The sequence below is a fragment of the Ochotona princeps genome, chromosome 23, assembly GCF_030435755.1.
Source record: "Ochotona princeps isolate mOchPri1 chromosome 23, mOchPri1.hap1, whole genome shotgun sequence".
Lineage (NCBI taxonomy): Eukaryota > Metazoa > Chordata > Mammalia > Lagomorpha > Ochotonidae > Ochotona > Ochotona princeps.
The window spans coordinates 30,104,327-30,126,470 of NC_080854.1; the positions used below are offsets into that span (position 1 = coordinate 30,104,327).

At 37.1% G+C, this 22,144-nt stretch overlaps 1 protein-coding gene across 6 annotated transcripts in view; it reads left to right on the forward strand.

Annotated features, from left to right (window-relative positions):
- Positions 1-22,144, forward strand: part of CDH18 (cadherin 18) — a 401,281-nt gene that overhangs the window by 344,330 nt on the left and 34,807 nt on the right. For all 6 annotated transcript variants that reach the window (XM_058680026.1, XM_058680029.1, XM_058680027.1 and 3 more), the window contains 2 exons: positions 6,429-6,682; positions 13,264-13,400. In XM_058680026.1, coding sequence (XP_058536009.1) covers positions 6,429-6,682; positions 13,264-13,400 — 391 coding nt within the window. The remainder of the gene's footprint in view (positions 1-6,428; positions 6,683-13,263; positions 13,401-22,144) is intronic.

Genomic DNA, 22,144 nt, shown 5'->3' on the forward strand with positions numbered 1-22,144 from the left:
TAATGTAATGCAAATATTAAAGAATTTGTTAGTGCTAACATAAACCTAAACACCAGGCTAGTAAAACATGCTACAGCACAAGTGTGTTTGTTCAAGAAATGGTTGGATGGTTCAGTGTTAGAAAAACAAATATGTCAGGTCACATCATAGAAAAACAATTTTCGTGTATGTTTGCATATTTTAGAAAATATGCAAATATAAAATAAAAAACGAGCCTTTTTTCAGTGTTGGGAGTTGCCAACAAGTATACATTTTTCATTTGTTGTTACTTACTTTCCTTCCTGACAAGAGAACATGACTGACCAGCTCTGATCATTGAAATTGTGATTATTGTAAAATTATCACATGCTTTATAATAACATAGTTTTGTAATAGTTTATCACAAACTGAATTAGGCAACCAAGAGTTTATAAAATTTGGCAACGATGATCTTATCACTTTTAAGTTAGAGCGTCATGCTGTGAGATGCTTTTTACCTCACAGAACATGGGCTGCAACTGAGTTTTGTACAAAGAATCATATCCAAGTCAAATTATATAAAATGAAAAAAATAGCTTGTTACTCTCCTTTAGTATTTCTCCCTAAACATTAATAGTAGTGATTAATAGTAGTAGATCATTTTTGCCTACTGTCTACCTACTTCTCAGAGTAAGCATTGACTGATCATCTTGATACGCATGCGATTTTTCAAAACTAGAATTGTGTCACAGATCCAAAATTTATAAAATAGGCTGAACAGTGCCATGCCATCTAACCTAATGAAACCATATTCATTGGGTAACTGATAAACAACAAATTTCCAAGAACTGGAGTCTACACTTGCAGTCTTCAAGTAGCTCTCAAAGAACATTTTTCACAGTTCCTCTTTAGCTTGAGTGTTAATCAGTTGTACAATGTGATTGATCTTTACTATAATTCAGCCAGAAACAGCCAAAGGCATGAACAGTTGACAGTATAATACCGAATGAGAAAACAAAGCTTTCCTATGCTCATGTAGAGCCATTGACTGCAACCATGCTTATCAGGTTCCTCTTATCTGTCATGTTTATGGAGGAATTATTTTTGTTTTATTATGTGTTAAAGCAGGAAGATAGATGCTGTGTGTTGTGCAAACTCTCAGCTAGATATTTCATGTTATTACTTTCTGCTATGCCTCTTTTTATGTGTTTCTCTTCCAGCATTTTCCCATCAAAATCTGAGAAATTATAAATAAATTTCACTCTTCCTGCTGTAGTTTTTGATAAAATAATGTAGGTTGAAATAAACATACAGTTCCTGGGTAAAATGAAAGTTCACAGAGATTTCACTAGTTTCCCAAAAGGAATGATTAGTAAAAAACAAACAACAAACAAAAAACTTCTGTAAGATCTATTGAGGAGGTATCAACAGTAAATACTTGGAAAGCAATGAGGCAGTTAGAGTATCAGGAACATATTTATAATCCTAATATAGTATTTCTATATTCTTGGTATTATACGTTATCAGTGATAAATGTGTTTTATATTGTATGCATAATAGAGTACGTAATAGTTTCTTCCTGGTATTTCTTTATTTGGAATTTAGCATTATTGGTTTCTCTTCATAAATAATGTTGCTCAACATTTCCATTTACATTAGTTTATCTATTTCTAAGTTCTTGTCCTCACCTGTAATAATCTTCTCATTCCTTTGTGTATCCAGATGGGTCCTTATCTATCCATCTGCCAGTCCTGGCAAACAAGTTCATTAAAACGATTACCCCTGCCCTAGGGCAGGTGACTACATTTTAGATGATAATAAGCACAAATGCATGTGTCCACAAAAACAGCTCACGTACCAGCAGTATGTGAGTGAGTTTTAAGCAAATGATATCTAAATTGTCCAAGGAGCTGGGGGAAATTGGGAATAGAGAAACTTGGTGACAATGTCAAAAGGACTAGAGGTAGCCAAAGATTCCCTCCACAGATTTCACTGAAAGATACAAAGATGCAAAAACGTACACTAACGAATATATTCTGATGAATGATTTAATGTCCAGTGTTGTGAGAAGGGGAATGCTCAATATTTCTCATGAAGTTGATACATTGGATTTTTGTTTAATGTCTTCAGCACTATAAAACCAACCTGTGTAGCGAATTGATTGCAAATAATAATAATAAAAACCATGACTATCCATTGAGCATAAACCCATGTCAAGGAGGTCTCATGCTTCCCATAAGCAGAATGCTGAAGTTCAGCTCGAAAATGCTGGGGCCTTAGTGAGCCCATCTGCTTCTAATGGGCAGCAAGCGATAGCTTTTCAGAGGGCAGTGCTGATGCACGAATGCTGAGGATACCAGTGTCAAGGAAAGAGCAGGTGCAATACAAATGTCTTCTGAGTAACTATGTGACTCCTCAGTAACTTGGACATCAATGATTTCAAAATTTGCATCTGATGCGGATTTCCTAAGAAAACGGTTTCCAGTTGTCATGAGTGGCCTAACCCAGTAAAAATATGCAAGTAAAAAAACACAAATTTGTATTAAACTGAATTGGTCCAATTTTAAAATTTCTATTTTCTCATATGAAAACAAGTAGAATAGTGAATTGAACCAGCGTCATTTATAATACTAAAATCATTTGTTTTCTCTGGGGTCCAGCTTTATTTTCTCATACATTTTTAAAAATTGTTTATTTATCTTATTATTCCATGATATAATTCAATAGGCTCTAGGATTTATCCCCTCCCCTCCCCAGATACCCCCATACACTAATTTCCCCCATGTCATTACAATCGTATAGTCCTTCACAATCAGTCGTTAGTCCATCATTTTGCTAGTTAAGTGTATCCTGACATGGTAGGCACAGAAAGTGGCAGAGTCCAGTATCCTATTGTCCAGTTGTGTTGGCAGCCCATCTTAGATTTGGAGGTAGAGGTACACACTGAATTGTATCTTTACATCTATGTGTGATAGTTTCTACTACACAATTACTGTACATCCCCCTAAAGGAAAAGTCATGAAACAAAAACAATAACAGAGAGGAAAATAGAAAATTTACAGGAATGGGATGTTAAATAGCATGCTAGTGATTGAATAATGTGTTACTGAAGAAATGAAAAAGCAAAAGCAAATACCTTCCTGCTGCAAATGATGCTATTGTGTGACCTATGAGTCACTGAGGAAATTAGTAAGAAAAACAAAATATTTACGAATGAACATAAGTCTAAGCAAAACCATCAATCCCCTGAGACAGAGCAAAAACAGCACTGAGAGGAATATCAGCCTTGTGTTTTGTATAAATGTTGCCTTATAGAAGGAACAGCATGTGAATGCCTTTCCAATGAGAACCATGAGGCAGATGACTTCTTTCCTGTGTGTGAGGAGACTACAAGCCAGAGACCATCCACAGACAGGAAGAAGGCTCCCAGCAGACACCAAAGCTGCAATCATTTCAACCTGAATTTTCCAGCCAAAAAGGCTGAGAAAAATAAGATTTAGTTGTTTTTTTTTTTTCCCTTCAGTCACGATTTGTGGGGGAAAAAAATCTGTTCTAACAGCCTAAACTAAGATATTGAATCTTACAGGAAAGGAAAATACCACAGCTTTTCCACAGGGAATGGCATTTCTCTTTTCCTACCCAGAAAAATAAAGTGCCATGAGAATGAAGCAGGCTAGTGCAAAACAAGAGATAAAAGTAGGAAGGCGCTTGCCTTGCCCCGCTGACTCTCACAGACATTGCTCAGGGTAACCGGCTTCGGTCTCAGGGTAACCATCACCATTCCTCAGGATGATCATACAGGCATGGCTCTTACATCACATTCAAAATGAGAACTTGGTCTTCTGATGACATGCACTAATTCACCAGGGACATTTTAACATGCTTACAATCAAAAGTGAATTTCTTGAAGTCGTGGAGTCCCATATACATCATATTTATTTATTTCTAAGCAGTCATTTCTAATTTGAAAAGGCACCCCCTCTTGGGAGGTTATATTGCTCAATGTAACCTTTAGTCTGAGTTGCATCGTTTGTTCTTGTTTTGTCCATAATTCTCTATGTCAAACGCTGAACACAAGTGCTGTAAAATGCTCACTTAGTATTATATATGCTATAGTTAACCACATAATAATTAGACTAAATGTATGCAGACCTTGTCAGTTATTCTGTATCAAGTCCAATTCAATTTGCCTGACATGTATCATTACTGAAAGACAAATATCCTTTGGAAACCTAAAAAGTGAGGAAAAGAATGAAAATATTGAAAAAAAGCAGGAAAAAGCTTTTGGCCTTTGGTTAAGACTCTGTTAGCAACACCAGCAATTCATATTGGAGTGCAGGGGTGTGAGTCCCAGACCTCCTTGCAATTCTAGCTTGCTGCTCTCATTCACCCTGAGAGGCAAAAGGTGACGGCTCAGGCTGTTGGGATCCTGACAGCCAACCCGTGAGGTTTACACTGAGCTTCCTTAGCATCGAGTTGGTCCTGGCATAGCCAGGTGCCTAGAGAGTGAACTAGTGAATGCAAATCCTCTATCTATCTGTGCTGTGTACTCGCTCCTAACATACATGAATAAAACTCTTTTAAAAAGAAGATAAACAATAATGGCCTGGCCAGAAACAACAAAAACTAGCAAAAGAGAGAGGAGAGAGAGAGTGAGAAGCCAGTAATTTTTAAATAATGGTTCAAATATCGCATCATCATAAATGAAATGGAAAGAAAACAAGCAGATATATACATATATTTCACAAAATACATATATACATATTTCACTATATATATACTTGTTTCACAAAAATGACCTTAAAAATTCTATATAAAGTGTTTTGTTCATATTTCAAAAATAGGCTGTTTATTTGTAAACCTGAACATTCTTGAAATAAGGTGCAAGTTTAAACTAAATCAGATAACAAGAGGATGATCTCTATGGGCGCTGATGGTGGGAGTGTTGGCTAATATATCAGCTCCATGTTTGAATTCTTGAGGAAGCTCAGTACTGAGTTCCATTGGGTCTGAAAGTGATTTCTATTTTCAGTAGTGGATAAGTGTTTCACTCTCCCAACATCCTCGCCAGCATTTCCTATTGACAATGATTGTTCTAGCTGAAGTGTGGTGATACCTCATAGTGATTTGATCTACATTTCCTTGATGGTTACCAATATTGAATGTTTTTTTTTCATAGCTGGTCATAATTTTTTAGTCTCTTTTGAGAAGAGTCTATGTAAGCTCCCCACCCCCGTTTTTAAAATGTCTTATTGATGTACTTACTCAGTGAATTGTTAGCATCATCGCACACTCTGGGTTTCAGCCCTGTGTCAGATATAGTTTGTAAATATTTTATCCCATTTTATAGGCTGTCACCTCACTCTGTTCTTTACTTCTTGTGACATTTTATTTTTATTTCATCTTATCCATTTTGTCATTTTTTTTTCCTTTTGTTTTCATGCAGAGTGGTGTTCTGAGGTATTTGCTCTGGGTTTCGTGAATCGGTACTGTAGCCTGGGGATTTAAGTTTCTGGTGCAGTTTTCATTGACTTGCCATACAATCAAAGATGGGCAGGGTGAGCAGTCATTCTTTTCTCAAGTTTAACAAGTATCTGTTAGATAAGATCTTCTTGTGCGAGTGTGCATTACTGGCACTTCTGTTTAAAGTCAACTGGCTGTAAACCCTCTTCTGGGCATATGTCAGTAGGAAATGAGATCATCATATTGAAAATACAGTTACATATTCATGGTTATCATAGCACTGTTCACAAATTATGAATCCAGTCTAAGTATTTGGTAAGACAATACTGGATGCTGAATATGTGAGCATACAGTGTACTATTATTTCACAGCACCATGGCTGGGCCTGAAGACCAAAATGTTAAAAAAAAGAAGTCAAGGACTAGCAGACAGTACTTTGAATACTCAAGTCGTAAATGTGTGTGTTTGAAATGGGTAGCCTAAACTTTATGATTTGTCATTATACAATGTATATAAGCACCAAACTACCACATTGTTCTGCATACATACATTCAATTATTATTTGCCATTTAAAATACCTGAATTTAATTTTAAAGTAAATGAAATGAGACTAATTATCTAAATAAAAAATTATTTTATTTTCAAAGTTTTTAGAGCTTAGGAGGGATTTTGACGATTAACAATGTAAGTTGAAGAAATGGAAGAAAATCACAGAGTTTAAGGAGAGTCTCCAAAAAGCAGTATAAATTTTTTGACGGTATACCATCTTGGACCTTATTATAACTGTATTTAAGGATGTGCATAAATCACTATTGATTGAGATTTGAATCTGCATGGTTACTCCTTTAGATGATATTGAGACAAACTTTATAGCTTGTTTTAAATACTACCAGAATGACTTAACTGTATTGCCAATTTCCCCCCACCGTCACAGAGGCGAAATGACCATGCTTGTTTGAAACCTAAAGTAGGCCATAATGTTGGAAATTTTATTTTTTTCTCTACAGCCATTGAACTATGAAAAAAAGAAATCATATACCCTCAACATAGAAGGAGCAAACACACATCTTGACTTTCGCTTTACGCACTTGGGCCCTTTTAGAGATAACACCATACTGAAAATCATTGTTGGGGATGTTGATGAAGCACCGTTGTTTTCCATGCCTTCCTATGTCATGGAAGTCTATGAAAATGCCAAGATCGGAACCACTGTTGGCACAGTTTTGGCACAAGATCCTGACAGTGCTAATAGCCTAGTAAGGTATGGCATGTTTCAGTCTTCTAGAAACGTGAAAATGTTTACTTCTTCACATAGACACTCAATATGTAAATTAAACCTAAAATATTTTAATGTATGTGTTCTCTTTGTAACATGATGATATTATTGGGTAACTTTAGGTGAGTAATGTAGGCTTTACATGAACATAATTTAAAAGGTTTATGGAAATTTAGAAGCAAAAATACATTGTATTTGACGCAGATCCTTAAGAAATCTGTGGACAGGTTTCATAATATACATTTTCCATGTACTTTCTGAAAATCCCTTCTGTACCCATTTCTATCAACATATCCTTGACTACACAGATTAATTTCTGTACTTTACTTAGTGTGTATGAAAATAACTGTCAAGAATTGTAGATTTGCATCATCACAGATACTTTGTGACAGAGATTGCTCTGGTCATATCAGCTGTGTGGTTTTTATAAAATCCACTGTTCTGTGGAAGACAGAAAACAATATATGTTAACAAGGGTTAGGATGAGGATTCAAGGCACACTGTGCTTTGGCAATGCACCTGCACCTAGTAGCCACTCAATGAGTGCTAATGTTCTGAAGTAGTAGTGAGAATGAACACGGAACTGGACTCTGAAAACAGGGTTTGTTTAAATTTTCTTTATTTCTAGATGAATGCAGTTAGTCATGCAGTTCTGATTTTCAACTACCTAATATATGAAGTAGGAATGGAAATGCTGTGCAGACATTGTGATGAGATTATTTTAGCTAGACATAAGGAACAGCATACAATGGGAAGCATATAATAAGTCCTCAATAAATAATGTTTTATTATTTTAATATGCTGTACAGTAGAGACTATGAAGTCTTTGTATAAAATATTAAAAGGGTTTTTAAATTTTTTCATTTATTAAAAAATCATAAGGGCTGAATATACGTGCAAAACTCCCTGACTTTCTTATGTTGGTGTCTTTAGGAATCCTCAGGCTGTAAGACATTGATAATGTTTAATGAATTTGCCTGTTTTCCTACTGAATTCTTTATTCCTACTTTCTTTCATTTCCATCCACTTCAGCAAAACCAAAATGTATTGAACATTTGCTCAATACCTGTGTAATGTTCATAAAAGCTCTTCATTTTATTTTCTAAGCATCATAAAGGCTCTGCCACCAGTGCATACAGAGAAACAATTTTCTGTGCTGGGATGTTTATATTCAGTTGTCCAACCAGAGGAAAGCTTCATTCAGCATTCCATGTGTTTGGCTCCCAACAGCAAGAATGCTTTGCTAAATATATTGAAATGTAGCACCATAAAGGCTTACAGGTGACACATTCTTTATCAAAAGCAGCCATGATCTGGAGGGAATAAAAATTTTACCAAATTTATTTAATAAATCTTGGTAAAATTTAGTCACAAAATTAAAACCTAATAGTAATGTTTTCTGCAAGTTTTTATTATGGAAGAGAGAAAGTATAGTTATTAATTCATTCCTTCATATAAAGGGAACAGAGTCTATGTATGTCAGACACACAGTATAAGGAACATAAAGCTGCTACACACCTTTGCCCTCCCTCCTTTGCTTCTCTGTCCCTTCTCCTTCCATTTTTACATTTCTTTTTTTATTATTGTTTTGATGGCACACTTCTATTTCCCTTATAATCTCAAGCTTAATCCTCCACAAATTGAGAAATTCAACAAGTCATAAGCAGAAAGAGTACTTTTGCTCAATGGTATAGATAGGACTGTAAATGATAATCCTCAAAATGTTGGTTTCACTCACATTTTTGTACTTCATGTATTAGTTACAATGAATCAGGAAAAAAATATGTTTTTCTAGATCAGCTTATTTCACAAAGAATAATGGTCTCCAGTTGTATCCATTGTGCTGTGAAAGACACAATTTCATTCTATTTTGTGGCTGAATAGTATTCCATCCTGTATATACAACACGTTTTAACCACTTATCGGTGCTAGTATTATAATGTTCTTCATCATCATAAGGAATTAAACACACACACACACATAGATAAATACAGACATAATGAGAGGAAGGATTAAACAGTCACTTCACACCCTTGTGGAAGTCCAGCTTTCACAATCTGTACAGTAGGTCTTGGGCTGATGACCCAGAGATGATTTCTAGTTACAGTCCAAAATCGTTTACTGGCAGCATTTCTTCTGGCTTGGAGGAGGTGAATCTTTGCTTTGTTAAAGCCATCTACTCATTGGATTGACCACATGCATACCAAAAAGCAAACTGACCAAAAGCAAAACTAAATCTGCTTTTCTCAAAACTCATTGCTTTAAGTGCTTATCTCGATGTCCTCCCTAGAAGCACAAACTCACACACACACCTTCTCCACAGACACATCCAAAATAATGTTTACACAAATGTCTGGGCACCATGGCACAGCCAAGCTGATAAATAAGCTAATTATCAGACACTGTAATATGGAAGATCATGATTTGATAGAGGTGTGACCAAGGTCATACCTACAAAACGTGGTGGGAATGAGTCCCAGAGGACTGAATTGGAGGTCATGAATAAGGTTAATGAATATTCAGGTGAAGAACTGAGAAGGGAATTGAACTCCATTGTGCATATATGGAGCTCAGGCTACCTGTGAGTAATGACAATCCAGGTGGTGTGAAAAATAGACTAATATAAACAGGGTGGTTTTGTTATTTATCCTGGAAGCAGTGCTAATGTTCGCGATGGGAAATGAAGTAACCACAACATTTTCACTTCAGTGTAAAAAATAGTAAACATTACAGATAATTTGAAAAGTAGATTAAAGGTGATGAAAGGAGAAGAAACTGAAGTCTAGGGGCGACTTTTGTTGACCCTGTTGTACTAGCAAAGCCTCATTTTGTATGGAAATATTGCATCCCCTGTAGAGCTGGTTCTAGTTCCAGGACACAATTTCTCACCAGCAATTAATAGTGCAACTTGAGAGAAGGTTTTATTTCAGGCTTTTGAGGCTGAGGAATCCAAGACTAGGGCTTAGCTCTACTCAGAACTAGGGAGGGACTTCTACATTATTGGCAGGTTACTGTCTCTAAAGAGAACTTAATATAATATTGCATAAAGCAAGCGATGGTTCACTCTTAAAATTGGAGTGATGATTATATTCACAAAGGCACTTTGTGAAAGGTCTTTGCAGGAGGAATGTGTGAGTATGCAGAATTCACATGCATAAGTACATAGCTGTGTGAATATGTCGTTGTAAACGTTACAATCAGTGTAGGAAGTTGCTTCTAGTTAATTATCCATGATGTTATTAATTGCCTTAGCAATTACTATATATTACTAGAACATTTAATTGGACACTGCACGTTACATACAATATTCTAATAAAGGGTGATGCAAAGATGATTGGTACATTGTCTCCAAATTCTAGTACAGAGAATCATAAATCTGGTAGCATATGAATTATTATTTCTACTTTGTTTTGGTTAAACATCGAAAATGAAACCTGGTAAGCGCCCTTAAAATAATTAAGCTCCATGCTGCTGTTGGGGGCATAATTGACATAATATTTATTCCTGATTTTAATAAAAAACGTGTCACTCATTTGGGCCTCTAGGTGCAGTGAATTAAAAAAAAAGAAAAGAAAATGTTAACAAACACAAAAGCAATCGTACTTATACTTTCTCGGGGACCAGATGTTTGTACTAATTAAGGAAAAGAACATTGAAAAGGTGTGTCATGCATTGTGTCCTAGAATGCAATTATTTGCAGCCTTGTAGAATTGGTGATGAAAGGCAATTCAGAAAGGCTTCCTGGATTCAGTCTTTTGTATTTCAATTTTCTAAACTATTAGGAATACCATTCATATTTCATAGAGTCTACCATGTTCCAGTTTTGTCTTTTTATGCTCAAAATAAGATGGGCAATTTGTAGATATATAATCATCACCTGTTTTAAATAAGGAAACAAAATTAGAACTGTGCAATTTAGCCTTCAGAAATCTTAGATGTGTACAAGCTATGCTTACTTGCCTGAATGCCAAAATAGAATTGAAAGGAACTTCACAAATCAGCTGCTAAGAAATGAGCAACCTCCCTTGAGAAGCAGTACGTTGATATGCCACCTGGTAACACATGACTAAACGAAGCCATGGCTACTTACAGATTACAGTTTGACAAGAGACTATGCTTAAGTCTGTAACCCGTACAGATCTTAAACTTACATTGATTCTCTTGTGATAATGATGAACTGAAAGTTTATAAATCTTAAATGCCCAATTCCATATTTTTTATTTTTAATCCCTTCAGAACCAATGTCATCTAAGTGATTACCTGATGTTTTACTCCTAGAATCACTGACAGTTTAATTCCATTGCTTTCAAAGCAAACTGTAAATATTAATATTTTTAATAGTAAGGTAATACATTTTTGAAAGTTTATGAAATAAAATGAATACTGTGAAATCGAAAAGCAAGCAACTAAGAGTATTTCCATCTGTTATTTAATCATTGGTTTTATATTTTATGAACCTACACCGCTTCTTAATTTTAAATAATTGGTATTAAATTATTGCATACTTAATTCTTCCAATAATTTAAAATAATTTTTTCATGTTTCCATTTTCCCCTTTTCTGACTTTTAACTTTCTTAGTTTGTCATTAATCCAAGGGAGGTCATTAGTCCAAGGAAGTTAAAATCCAATTGTAACTCCATGAATAAGGACTTTGGGTCTAAGCAGTCCCCCAAACCTCAACTTTATGTTGTTGAATTCCTAAAGGAACTCAGTGTTCAACAAGAACTAACCAGTGAAATAATGCATGTCTGAGCATACAAGTTCCATGAGCTGCACAGCATGAACAGGGTTCAAGCAGGAGTGACATGCAATTGAGAAAATAAGAAATTAGACAAGGGGTCTGATGCTGTAGCCTAGTGGCTAAAGTTCTAACCTTGCATGCACTGGGATCTCATATGGACGCTGGTTTGTTACCTGGCTGGTCCATCTCCCATCCACCTCTCTACCTGTGGCCTGGGAAAGCAGGAGAGGACATCCGAAGGCTGTGGGACCCCGTACCCACATGGGAGACCCTGAAGAAGCTCCTGGGTCCTGACTTCAGATCAGCTTATCCCCTGCTGTTGCGGCCACTTGGAGAGTGCGCCAGTGGATGGGGGGGTCTCTTGCTTTGTATCTCCTTCTCTCTTTGTATCTGCCTTTCTAATAAAAATAAATAGAAAAAATAGAATTGAAAAAAGAAAGGAAAAAATGAGACAGACACATGATAAAAACCAGAGGGACGCCTCCTAGAAGAATGAGGTTGAGCCAGAAGGCTGGTTGCCTCAGTCCTTATTGAACTGCCTCAGAAATCAAGCTAAGCACTTGTTGTAGCACAGATGCTGATCACTGCATCCCATGCTGGTGTTAACCAGCCAATGCTTGATGATCAGGAAGGAACAGCATGACCCAAGTACGGAAATCAGTATGTGCCTGTTTCAAGGTTATCTTAAAGCACACAGTCTGTGGTCTTGGACCATTACCCAAGTGTGGAGCCTCATTCATCCATCAAAATGGTACATGCTCTGCCATATCTCATAAGGGTACATTGAATGCGATATAATCTAAGCTTTCAGATAACTGCATGGGAAATGGCCATCCAATTACTTGCCCAAACTCTCATCTATCTTATTTACTTTGCATAACCACACTGGCTACAACTTTGTTTTTTAACAAGTAAAAGCTCATCTGAATTGGATCTTTGTACATTGCCATCCCCCAGCCAACTTTGTTCAACATTTGTTTGCAGCACTTTCCCAATATCCGACCCATTTTTGCTTGTTAACTAGAAGAAATATTACCTAAAATGAACCAAAAGAAGAGTGAAAAGGCACTAGAAAATGTAGGAGAACATTCTCTTTCGATACGTTGGAGCTTTCGCTGACAGAGCCTCACCCTGCTGGTCCCCAGGGCTGGAGGATTCACCTGGACTTGCTCCCCTGACGGCCACTGCGAAATCCAAGGGAAACATGAGCAACCTCGGAAGCCCGAGTGTATCAACCGATATCACTTCTCATTGCTTCATCTGCAAAAGAAAGCCAGGGCCAAACCTAATCTGAGAACACACTATAAATTCCAACTTTAGCCCAAAATGCAATCTACCTACATGTATTGGGTTCCTCATTCCTTAATGAAACAAGTGTACAGCTAGACAAAGTGATCAATAAAATAACAGCACGCATCCATGTATTGGTGTTCATTTTATGGGTTTATGCCAATTTCAACTACATTGAAACCTGATGATAAATTCACTTTGACATCTTTTATGAACTTAAAATCATGCACATGTTATAATGCGAATTTTTTTTAATTTAACAATGTATTATGAAATTCAGAGTCACTTTTTAATTTTTCTTCTCACCTATCGATACTATGTTTGATTTATTTTTGGTGTTAGAATTTGGAAAGTGTTTTAAATTATTTTTTGAATTGGTAAATTCATTGGGGACTATTTAAGAAATTTTTACTCAAATAAAAAGAAAAATGTATAGTTAAACATTATAATATATATTTATTGATTAATTCCTTTGGATTAGTTGTATTTTCTTCATGATTACATCAAATAAAAGGAAACTTTGCTTTTTCTTAGATATTCCATCAAATATGATACAGAGGAAGAAAGATGTTTTAATATAGATGCCAATACTGGGACCATTAAGACTACGAGAGTTCTCGACAGAGAAGAAACTCCTTGGTACAACATCACAGTTGCTGCCTCAGAAAATGGTAATCTAACTTCCTTACATATGATAGAGAATCGTCACCTGTTCATGAAGTCTTAGTCTGTGATTTTCTTGAGAATAAAATTCTCACAACTTTTACGTTTGATGTCAGGACCTAGCAGTGTGCCAGGTATTGCGTGGGGCATCTTGTGCTTTCCCTCTTTTAATTGCAGTGTAATGGTGGAAAAGGAACTAACAGAAACCCTAGTCATCAAATTTGCATTTACAGTGTTTGGTTCTCCTCCAGTGATGAGAATAAACCTTTTATGTTCTTGAAAGTCAGGGTTGATGGCCTGAAGTCATCCAGTATCAGAAGATAGGTATTTCATATAAGGCAGTTTAGAATAAAAATAAATGAAAATCTACAATCTCGCTTGGATAATTTTATCATGATAACAGTCTTGTTTAAGCTTCCATTCACATTTATAGAACTTATCATAAAGGAATAACTCTTGGAATTTCAACAGCAAGCTTAATTCCTCTTCAAGAAAGGCACATGACATAAAACTGAGGAAGACTTGTCTCAACCCCTTCCAGACTATTGCATTGTGATTAACACCCAAGTTCAGAAACAAGTAAGCATCAATATAAATCTTTATCTCTGAGTCCAAAAAAGCTAGCAGTATTGTGTTAAAAGGAAAATGGACCAGATGTCAAAACAACATGGTTCTACTTTCTATAATGGGAAATAAAAATTTACCAATTATCCCCACTGCAGTATCCTGTGTGATTACATGTAATCTAAGAAATAATGTATAATACAAGGCGGCAGCAAAAAGTTCATGGAAAAATGTATGTTGTGAAATATCATACATTGATTTCAGAAGTTTTTGTATACAAATATTCTTCTAATTTCATTTTACAGAAACTTTGAAAAATACTCTTACACTGGAAAACAGAAGACATGTTAGAGTTTAGGAATACCACACACTGAAAAATAATGTTATGCAAGCCAAATTATTATTATCCCTCCCTCGAAAAATATCTAGAACATTGAAATTTTCCTTATTGGATTTTTTGAGATATAAATTATGCAATGAAAAATTCATTCTTTGGAAGTATAAAACCCAGGGGTTAGCGCAGTGGCTCAACAGGCTAACCTCCCTCCTGCTGTGTCAGCATCCCATAATGGAGCTGGTTCTAGTCCTGGGGGCTCCACTTCCAAACTATCCCCTGGTTATGGACTGGGAGATCTGAGGAGGACGACCCAAGTCTTGGGTGCCTGCAAGCCATGTGGGAGACACAGAAGCAACTTCTGGGTCCTCTGAGATAGTCTCAGCTCCAGACAATTTGGGAAGTAAATCGGTGGATGGAAGATTCTCTCTCTTTCTCTCCTTCTCTCTGTTATAAGTCTTTTGAATAAAAAATCTTTAAAGAAAAAACTGCATAATCCAATGTTTTCTAGACTATTCACAGATTTCTGCCATCATTTGACAATCAATTTTGCAATATTTTTCACTATTGTAGAAAAAAGAAATCCTGTACTCCATGATGTCAAGGATGCCCTTAGTCACGTGTCTCAGTAGTTTTCCTATTGATGAAGCTATAGATAAAACAAATATAACACACTATGCTGTGATCAATGCATTTCACCTAGCAAAATGTTTTCAAGTTTACCAGTGATACATGACATGTCCTTAATACTTGATTCCTTTGTATTACCAAAGACTGTATGGTATTTTCCCTTTGTCTTATAATAGACATATGTATTATTTCTGGATATGAATGATAGTTTATGAACATTGGATGTGGAAGTGTTTATATAGACATGTTTGCGTTTCTCTGGATCACTTACTAACTGAATATTTAATCATTTTATGACATGGTTAATATGGCTGCTTTCCAAAGTGGTAGTCTAATTTACTATTCCCGAGAAGAGTGGTACTCTAATTTCTACATTTTTATTCTATGTCTTTCATGTTGTTATGTTCCAGTAAGTGTGAAGTGAAGTAAAATCTGATGATTGACGCACTCCTCTACTTCTTTGTTACAGAATCAGTTTTCAAGTCATGCAAATAAATTGTTGCTAAATAGGAACACATTAAAACCAGTTAAAAAAATAAGAGGGTTGACTATATTAATACATTGAAGAAACAGTGTTTAGTAAATTCCTTCAACAACAGAATAAGTTCTAGAGATATTTCAGCCAGAAACCGCACTTTATATTCGTTCTCAGTTGCTAGCTCAGCCAAAATGATATTTTCATCAGGTGCAAACAAATCTGTAAAAACACACAAGTTTCCGTACTTCACAGAAGCTGTATTATTTGTGAACATTACTAAAGCAATGTATATGTTTACTAAAACAATGATGTATTTATGAGATTGTGTGTGCATATCTACATACCAGTGCAATGTAATACACACACACACACACACACTCACACACTCACTCATATACATTATGTACATATAGAGCACACATATTACCCCTGAGTAATGGAAAATAGGTAATCCACATCTACTAAGTAAAATGATATAGTAAATGGTAGTTTCATGAATTTTGTAAGTAGTAATTAAAAAAAGCCATGGAGACTATCTCAATATAGTTTAGACCTAATCATAAACAGGTGTACAGAAAGAGTGCTAGTTAGGATTTATGGCCAAGCTGGGGCACTGCAGTTACAGTAGAGCTCACTGGTGTACTGATGACATGGCCGAAGTGCCTCTAGTATTGTTTGGCACCCTCTCATGTACCACTGACTGTAAGTGTTCACCTAAATATCAGCCATTTTATCAAAGTGTCCTCTCATCTATATTCTGTTGCTAAAAATGTAGCTGCTACTTGCCCCAACTGGATTAAAAAATTCTTATTGCAGCATTTTTGGTCTTTTTTCCCTCTTTTATGTATTTCATTTTTATAGAGTGAGTATTTTTCACGTATTTCACAGCAGATTCATGGCACGATACGATTTCCTACGGCCCCATCTTTCCAAGGGGCCTGCCCTCCTGGTTCCTTCATTAGTATTCTTTGCTTCCTTTTTAAAAATTATTACACTGATGTAATTTCAGTTCCCTAAAGAGTCACAGGTTTAACCCTCCCTTAGGTTAATAATTCAACAAATACCAGGTGGGAAAAAAAGAAAATAAAATGAAACATTGCTCCTCAAGTGTAAACAATAACCAAATCTCAAAATGTTCGTTTCGCTCATATGAAATACATTTTGTTATACCTGTGTTTTAGGTCTCACACACAGAACAGAGGAAAGCATTTGGCATTTGTCTTTTGGGGACAGGTATGGGAATGAATGAGAGTGAATTATCTCTATGGAAACAGAAGCAGTGCTTCCTCAGTGAACAATCCTGCAGGAAGAAGCCGGTTTGAGAGAAGAGGGTGTTAGCATTGAGTGAGCAAGCCTGTGGGAGCACTTCGATGTGGTGCATTCTGCTGGCGCAATATTCGGCTCTTCTTTCTTGTAGTCTTAGGTTGCAATAATACTAAAGTTGCCACGTTACACGGTAAAAGAAGGAAATGTGTTTGGGCAGAGTGAGTGCTGCTGTTAATACATCCCCACTTTCTTAGCTACCTTCCCCATCTGCTGTCTATCAAACATGTCTGAAACAGAGATGACAGGTTTTCACATTTTATAGGAGAAGACTGGGTTTGTGCAGGATGGGACCCCTATTCCAGCTCCTAGGTCTGGGTTCAGTCCTTTATGCGCTCTCAGCATTAGGTAGCTATTTTTGCTAAGATCTATTTTGTTATTTATTTTTAGAAGCTTTACTATGAGGTAAATATATTTTTATGATTGAAATGATGGCACTGCAAATCCAGTAAGTTCAATGAGTTGTCTACAATCAGAAATCTAGAAAGCTTTATATTTTATTACATACCATATTTCATGGGGAATAATATTTTCCATTAAATGCTCACTTCATATTCTCATTGTGTTTAGCAGCGTTTCCTCTCTCTGTGAGGCGTAACACAGCTGTGGGGTTACTTCTGAGAATCAATATGGTATGAGACTGGACAGCTCTGGTCCATTGGCTTCAGCTGGGTTCTCTGCTGCAGGACTTAAAGAAGTTTGGCATCAGATGAGCTGTGCTCTCATTTGGTGCCTTTGGGCAGGAGTGGAGAGGATAGAGTCTCATTGCAGTCTCACTTACCTAGCTAGGATGCGTTTCCTTAGCTACAAGGACCGGGCCCACCTCTTTCCTTTCCCTGGGATAACTCTCTCCTCCTACAAGATGTCTGCATCGGGGTCACAGGGCAGCACTCTCAGCTTCCTAGGAGCTTGTATCCTGCTCGTGTCTGGAACTCCTTTATTTCCCCTCAGGTCACTAGCTAGAAAGAAAAAAATCCCTCTGCTTTCAATGGGACCAGTTAATCTTCAGACTTTAGATTAACTAGCAGTTTTGCTATTTTATTTAAATACATCTAATTTATGTTACATGACATTAATTTCACTTCAGTATATACATTAGTATTTTGTTGAATAACAGTGTCACAAATGCGCTGCCATATCCAGTATTCTGCTTAGCGTGGACCTAAGGTATCTTACAAAGATAGGGAATTTTCTTTTTGATGAATATGAATTTTTCATTAAAATTTGTATGCTTTGGCTCGATTTTTTTCTTTTCCTATCATCTATGTTTTTTTCCACATTTCTGGTTTTTTCGGAGACAGAGTTGTTCTGTGTACTTGTCATTCCCCAAACATCTGCAGTGCTTGGAGCTGAGCTGATCCGCAAATGTTCTTCCAGCTTTGCAAATGGATTCAGGGACCCAAGGACTTGGGCCGTCCTCTGCTGTTCTCCCAGTCCATGAGCAGGGAGCTGGGTTGGAAGTCGCGCAGCTGAGACTAGAACTAGGGTCCACAGGGGAAGCTGGTTCCGCAGGTAGAGGATAAGATTACTGAGCCACTAGGACAGCCCCCACTTTTTTCTTCAGAACCTGGGATTGACAGCTGCCTAAATCAGCTGAATCTGATTGTAACTTTCCACTTCTTGCATTAAATTCTTTATGATATGTGACTAATTTAATTATTCATGTTTGTCTTAGACTGTTATTTTCATGATTACCATTCTGGCACATTTTTAAAGTGGTGAATGAATTTTATCATGTTTAGCACAAAGCGCATGCTAATTTTTTCGCTCAGAATATATTCCAGACCATTTGCTGGGCAGTGTGACATTACATAAAGGCGGAAGTGTTGCTTTGCCTCCAAGGTATCTAACAAAAGATAAGCAGAGAATTATTTAATGAATAGCTATTGTCACAACAAGGTTTTTTCATAAAGACTCGAGAAACACCAATATTTGATAGTTTAATCTCTGTAGGAGAATGGCAGAAGGCGCCATAGAGAGGATAACGCTTGGGTTCAGTGTTGAGGTGAAGGATCACCTGAAATCTGCCTGCATTCCAACCATACCTGTATTGGAGTATGGGCACATGAGCAAACATAGATTAGTGAACATACACATACTGAATACAAACACACACGTATATCTCTTCATTTCTCTAGAAAATCTTTACTAATATGAACCATACTTAAAATTATGAGTTTTAAGCTTTCTACAGGCTAGCAGTTTGTGGTACAATGTTTTCTTGGGAAAATAAGCTGGCCCCAGCACTCTGTCATCCCTGCTATCATGAAAAAAACAAAAACACAAACAAACAAAACCAGATGGTTTTCTGCAGTGTATTGTATTGCTAAGCTGTAGCACGTGGAAAGTTGAGTCTTTAATGGATTTTTGACTTGTAATAATTCTTAAGGAGTCATAACTGTTGTAAATTAAAGATCACCTATATACTCATTGATTTTAAATGTGAAACAATAGGCTTTTATTTCTGTGATAGTCTTCACTTACTAATGATGTATGCACTACTAAACCTCAAGAGCATTGTGGGACTCATTTACGTATCTTTTCTTTCAGGAAGTAACTTTGCACTATCTGTTCTCTAATTTGTGAGAGTAGTACTTTATACGTTTCCTTCAGGTTTATGTCAATTTATGGGGTGCCAGTCTATTCTAGTATCAATAGCTCCTTACTGAACAAATTGAATTTTTTTTTCAGTTATTTTTTTTCAAGGCTGATAGCTTCTCAGAGCATTATATAATATATTTAATGTTACACAAGGAAGGGTATGCCTGAAATATCAAGATAGCAGAATAGAGTAAAGACACATTTAAACAGACGGAGAATGATTAGTCAGCAGGAAGCAGAGAGAGCAGAATCCAGGAAATAGGAGAGGACAGGCCAGCAGTACAGAGGCTCCGGGAGACTGACATACACAGTAAGACAATGGTGTGGTGTAGCAGTCACCAGACACCTCAGCTGTTGTCAGAAAGTGGCAGTCTGAACTCAACCACTGGCTTGAGCTCCACCAGCAGCCAGGTGGGAAAGAGAATTCACCGGGAGCTCAGGAGGCGAACCCAGGCAAAGAACTGACCATCCTGCTGGTTGGATTGATTTGACCAAGAGCAAGCAAAGCGCAGCAGATCCCAAATAGGTGATGCAGAAATGATGAATTTCATAGCCAGACACCCACCAGAGCATAATGGAGCTGGAGTGTAAACTACATGGAAACCATTTCTTGTAAAACTTGATAACTATGACTTCTTAAAAAACATACTACCATTAAGGAAAACAAATATGCAAGTGTAAAAATCTAACAGCATTTTACATGAATCTGAAATTTTGATACATTGTACTCTTGATGAAGTTGCTTCATGTTCTATCTAAAAACAATAAATCAACTTAGGGGTTTATTTTGTAGTTAGTATGTGTGATGATGATATCAACCCCAAAGAGCAGGAGAGTCAAACACAGTCAAACAAAGATATTTATATTGGGAGATAATTATGTACCTAAACATCTCAATAAAAGTATATGGATTTATTTGTGTAATTTCCATTAATGATTTCCATCATATCTGATTTGCCTTAACTAAAAAAAATTTTTATGATGATGCTAGTGTCTTTTAGGATTATTTTTTATGATTTTTAAAAAGATTTGTTTATGTTTATTAGAAAAGCAGATATACAGACAGAAGGAGATACAGAGAGGAAGATCTTCCATCCTCTGGTTCAATTTCCATGTGGCCGCAATGGCTGTTCTGAGCCGATCCGAAGCCAGGAGCCAGGAGATTCTTCCTGGTTTCCCACGTGGTTGCAGGGGCCCAAGGCTTTGTGCTGTCTTCAACCCCTTCCCCAGGCCACACAGGTCAGCTTCTTGTTTGTTTTCCCCTGGTGATAGGAAATAGCTTCTAATTTTGACATTCTTCCTTCTGCCTTCTTCATTTTATTTTGGAGATTATCCCATATACTTTTAATTTGCTCCACTGTATGCTTCATTTCTGACAAATCAGCTTTCATTTTATTCATTTCCAGTGTGACATTTTCCTTTAATTTCTTGAATGCCTGCTTTGTGTGCATCTCATTGTTGATAAGAAGCTTTATAACAATTGTTTTGAATTTCGTATCCCCCATTTTCTCGATGTCTTGCTCAGTTTACTGATGTTGGCAAACGCTTTTGCTCCTTTGCAGGGGAGTCTTCAGTAATATTCACTGTGTCTCTGTCTCTTCTTTGCCCTTGGTAATTGCACTTCTGTTTATCATGTTCTTCTCCTTGGGGCAGGTTTCTAAGCTGTGTTACCCACAGGTCTACAGTTCGATTTTACTTACTGCCGTTGGTACATGGCTCTTTGTTTGCAGTCATTTCTGCCACTCCCTCGAGTGACTTCCAGGTTTGGATTTAATGTTAGATTTCTACCATGGCCTTGGTAGCCTCAGCTTTTGCCTAACCACTCTACACCTCCTGTGATACCATGCTGAGGCTGTACTGTTGCCTGTACAAACTTTCTCCCACTTCCAGTTGGAGCGGTTCCCAGGATTAGGGAGATACCAGGTGTCCTATGCAGCTAGGTTTTTGGTGGTGCTGATCTTGCCATAACCTGTTGGCCATTAGGTCTGAGGACCACACAAACCTATTTTGACCTGTATGATGCTGAAGTCAGTATTATTTTCCCTGTGAGGCTAGTGTGATACACTAAGCTCAGTGAGTTCATTCCCAGCTCAGCACATGCATAGCTCATTGTTGTCCCTGCAGTCTTAAAGCCTTTGCCAGACTGTAGAAATGGCACCTGATGCACCACTACTAGAGTTCTTGATCTGCTGGCTGTCAGGTCTTAGGGCTACCTGGACCTATCTTGCATGGAACCTGTAGGATGCCACAGTGTCGCAGTTCACTGAGCCAGAAGTGAGTTCACTCATATCTCAGTGCATGTGTGATCCTGTCCCACAGCCTTTGCCTCTTTAAGCAAAATGGTGCTTTATTCAACACTAAGGAGGCAAACTGGGATGTGAAATCCACCGTGTTTTCGCACTGCCAGTCTGGGACCTGCTGCTTTGTCTGTGCTTCTGGGCAAATTAAACAGACCAGCAGAAGGAGCAGTTCTTTGTCTGAGTTTATCTCCTGAGCTGCCAGTGAGCTCTCCTTCCTGTCTGGCTGCTTGTGGAGTCCAGATCACTGTCAGCTGAATGCCGCTGGAGTAACAGTTACTGCAACACCACACCATTGTGTCCACTGCATTCCTGTGTCTGCCAGTCTCCAGGTGCCCCTCTGCTGTTGTTCTGTCCTCTCCTATTTCTTGGAATGTGCTCTCTCTGCTTCACACTGGCTAATGTTTCTCCATCTGTTTAAATGTTTCCTTACACTTTTCTGCCCAAAAATGTACATTTTAATTCTTTTTGAATATATACATATGTATTTTAAAATTTTATTGGAAATGAAGACATACAGAGAGA